At 46.8% G+C, this 2,500-nt stretch overlaps 1 protein-coding gene across 1 annotated transcript in view; it reads right to left on the reverse strand.

Annotated features, from left to right (window-relative positions):
- cfap58 (cilia and flagella associated protein 58) overlaps positions 1 to 2,500 on the reverse strand; it is a gene marked incomplete at both ends in the record, with an annotated part of 123,713 nt that overhangs the window by 19,614 nt on the left and 101,599 nt on the right. Inside the window, one exon of the mRNA XM_080843349.1 lies at positions 1,411 to 1,538. Coding sequence (XP_080699475.1) covers positions 1,411 to 1,538 — 128 coding nt within the window. The remainder of the gene's footprint in view (positions 1 to 1,410; positions 1,539 to 2,500) is intronic.

Consider the following 2,500-nt stretch of genomic DNA (forward strand, 5'->3'; position numbering starts at 1 on the left):
GCATGAAAGGAGGGATTATTTGACTGGCTGTTGAGTTCAATTTTCAACAACCTTTCGACAGGATAGAGGAATGCACCATTAACGGCATTTGACATTTCTGAACAAATCCAAATGTTCCCCGATGACAGGGCTAGAAAGAGCACTGAACATTTTTGGCTAAAATATTGTGGGTAGTGCGGGTAAGTTAGGAATTTATCTTTGGAGGGAATTCCAGTAGGTAGTGCTTAAAGGTGCAGTTTTTAGAATTCTAATCTAGTACACTTTTGGTCAAATTGAGCCAATTTCTCTTCACTCCTCTAGCTGTCCGTTCAGTGTGTTTGCTGGAAAAGAAACAGTGTGCATGCTCGGTCCCAGCTCTGTAAATGAGAAAGCGACATAGTTCCCCGAACCATAAACAGTTTCAGCCAATCAACACATTCCTTCAGGAGCACGTGGGGAGGGGCATCATTGTATTGGCTGCTGAGCTCAAATGCCAACCATCTTTTGCCAGAATAATGGACTGCATTTTCACACCTTGACCCACAAGGCGAGGCTAGCATGACTCATCATTTCCTTCGATGTAAGGAAATAATGTAGTGAATATGCATCATCCAGGGCATACTGGGTTCTCTATGCCGTGGCTACGCAAGGTGTTCTGTCGGTTCCGTTTGTTCCATTTCATATGGCTGGCCGACAGGTGTATTACTGTTTAATCTTCCATACCCGGCGTTTCATATATATTAAATCAGAGCCCGAAAGGCGGGAGCAGAACGATCAGAGACGCCGCAGCTGCCAATTCTTCGGCTCATTGATTTTTCTTCTGCGGTCTGTCGAATTTCTCTCTCTCTCTCTCTCTCTTTCTTTTTTTGCTGTCATTCCCTTCCTTTTTTTTCTGAGAGTCATTTTTTGATGTGACATGAGTCTTTGCTGGTAATATTGGAGAGTGGGTCTGGGTAGGGGTACAAAGACAGTCTAGAGTGCAGACATGCAAACACACACACACACACACAAAAACACACACACACACACACACACACACACCACACACACACACACACACTCTCTCACACACACACACACACACACACACACACACACACACACACACACACACACACACACACACACACACACACACACACACACACACACACACACACACACACACACACACACACACACACACACAGGCTCTATTTTCATTTGGTTCATCAGGCCCTGGTCAGAAGGCAACAGAGAGATCAGGCTCTCTATATGTATGTATAATAAGGGGCCGGTAGAGGATGGGATATAAAGAAATGAGAGAGGAGAGGAAGGCTGAAGAGAAGAGAAGAGAAAGAGAGAGAAAGAGAGAGAGAGAGAAAGACAGAGAGGGAGAGAGAGAGAGAGAGAGAGAGAGGGAGTGAGAAAAAAAAGAGAGAGAGAACTCACTTGGCCTGCTGCTCCTTGCGTTTCTGGCTCAGGTACTTCTTCTTGACGAGCTCCTGGGCCAGGCGCTCAATCTCGTACTTGTACTCCTGCGTGTGCGACTCGTACATGTTCATCTCCGACGCCAGCGCCTGGCACAGGGAAGAATGGAGTGAGTGAGTGAGTGAGCGAGTGAGTGATTGAGCGAGTGAGTGAGTGATTGAGCGAGTGAGTGAGTGAGTGAGTGAGTGAGTGAGTGAGTGAGTGAGTGAGTGGGTGAGTGAGTGAGTGAGTGAGTGAGTGATTGAGTGAGTGATTGAGCGAGTGAGTGAGTGAGCGAGTGAGAGAGTGAGAGAGTGAGAGAGTGAGTGAGTGAGAGAATGAGTGAGGGAGTGAGTGAGAGAATGAGTGAGGGAGTGAGTGAGCGAGTGAGCGAGTGAGTGAGTGAGTGAGTGAGTGAGTGAGTGTGTGAGTGAGTGAGTGAGTTATTAAGTGGTTGAGTGAGTGAGTGTGAGTGAGTGAGTGAGTGTGAGTGAGTGAGTGAGGGTGAGTGAGTGAGTGAGTGAGTGAGTGAGTGAGTGAGCGAGTAAGTGAGTGAGTGAGTGAGTGTGTGAGTGTGTGAGTGAGTTATTAAGTGGTTGAGTGAGTGAGTGTGAGTGAGTGAGTGAGGGTGAGTGAATGAGTGAGTGTGTGAGTGAGTGAGTGAGTTATTAAGTGGTTGAGTTAGTGAGTGTGAGTGAGTGAGTGAATGAGTGAGTGAGTGAGTGAGCGAGCGAGTGAGTGCAGAGATGCAGGGAATTGAACAAAGTGAAAGAGAAAGAATAGTGTCGAGGCACATACAAACTCTTGCAATTAAGAATGTTTTAAAACATAGACACAAACGTACACAAACATATACACACCAACACACACACACACACACACACACACACACACACACACACACACACACACACACACACACACACACACACACACACACACACACACACACACACACAGAGGCAGAAGGAGCTGTGCTGCATGAAAATGTTGTGAGGGAATTCACTTCTAGAAAGCTGCGGTGAGAAGCCTGATCCGAGTGGGAGAGAGACAGTGGGAGCAAAGGAGGAGA

This window comes from Sprattus sprattus, assembly GCF_963457725.1.
Source record: "Sprattus sprattus genome assembly, chromosome: 1".
NCBI classification, from domain to species: Eukaryota; Metazoa; Chordata; class Actinopteri; order Clupeiformes; family Clupeidae; genus Sprattus; species Sprattus sprattus.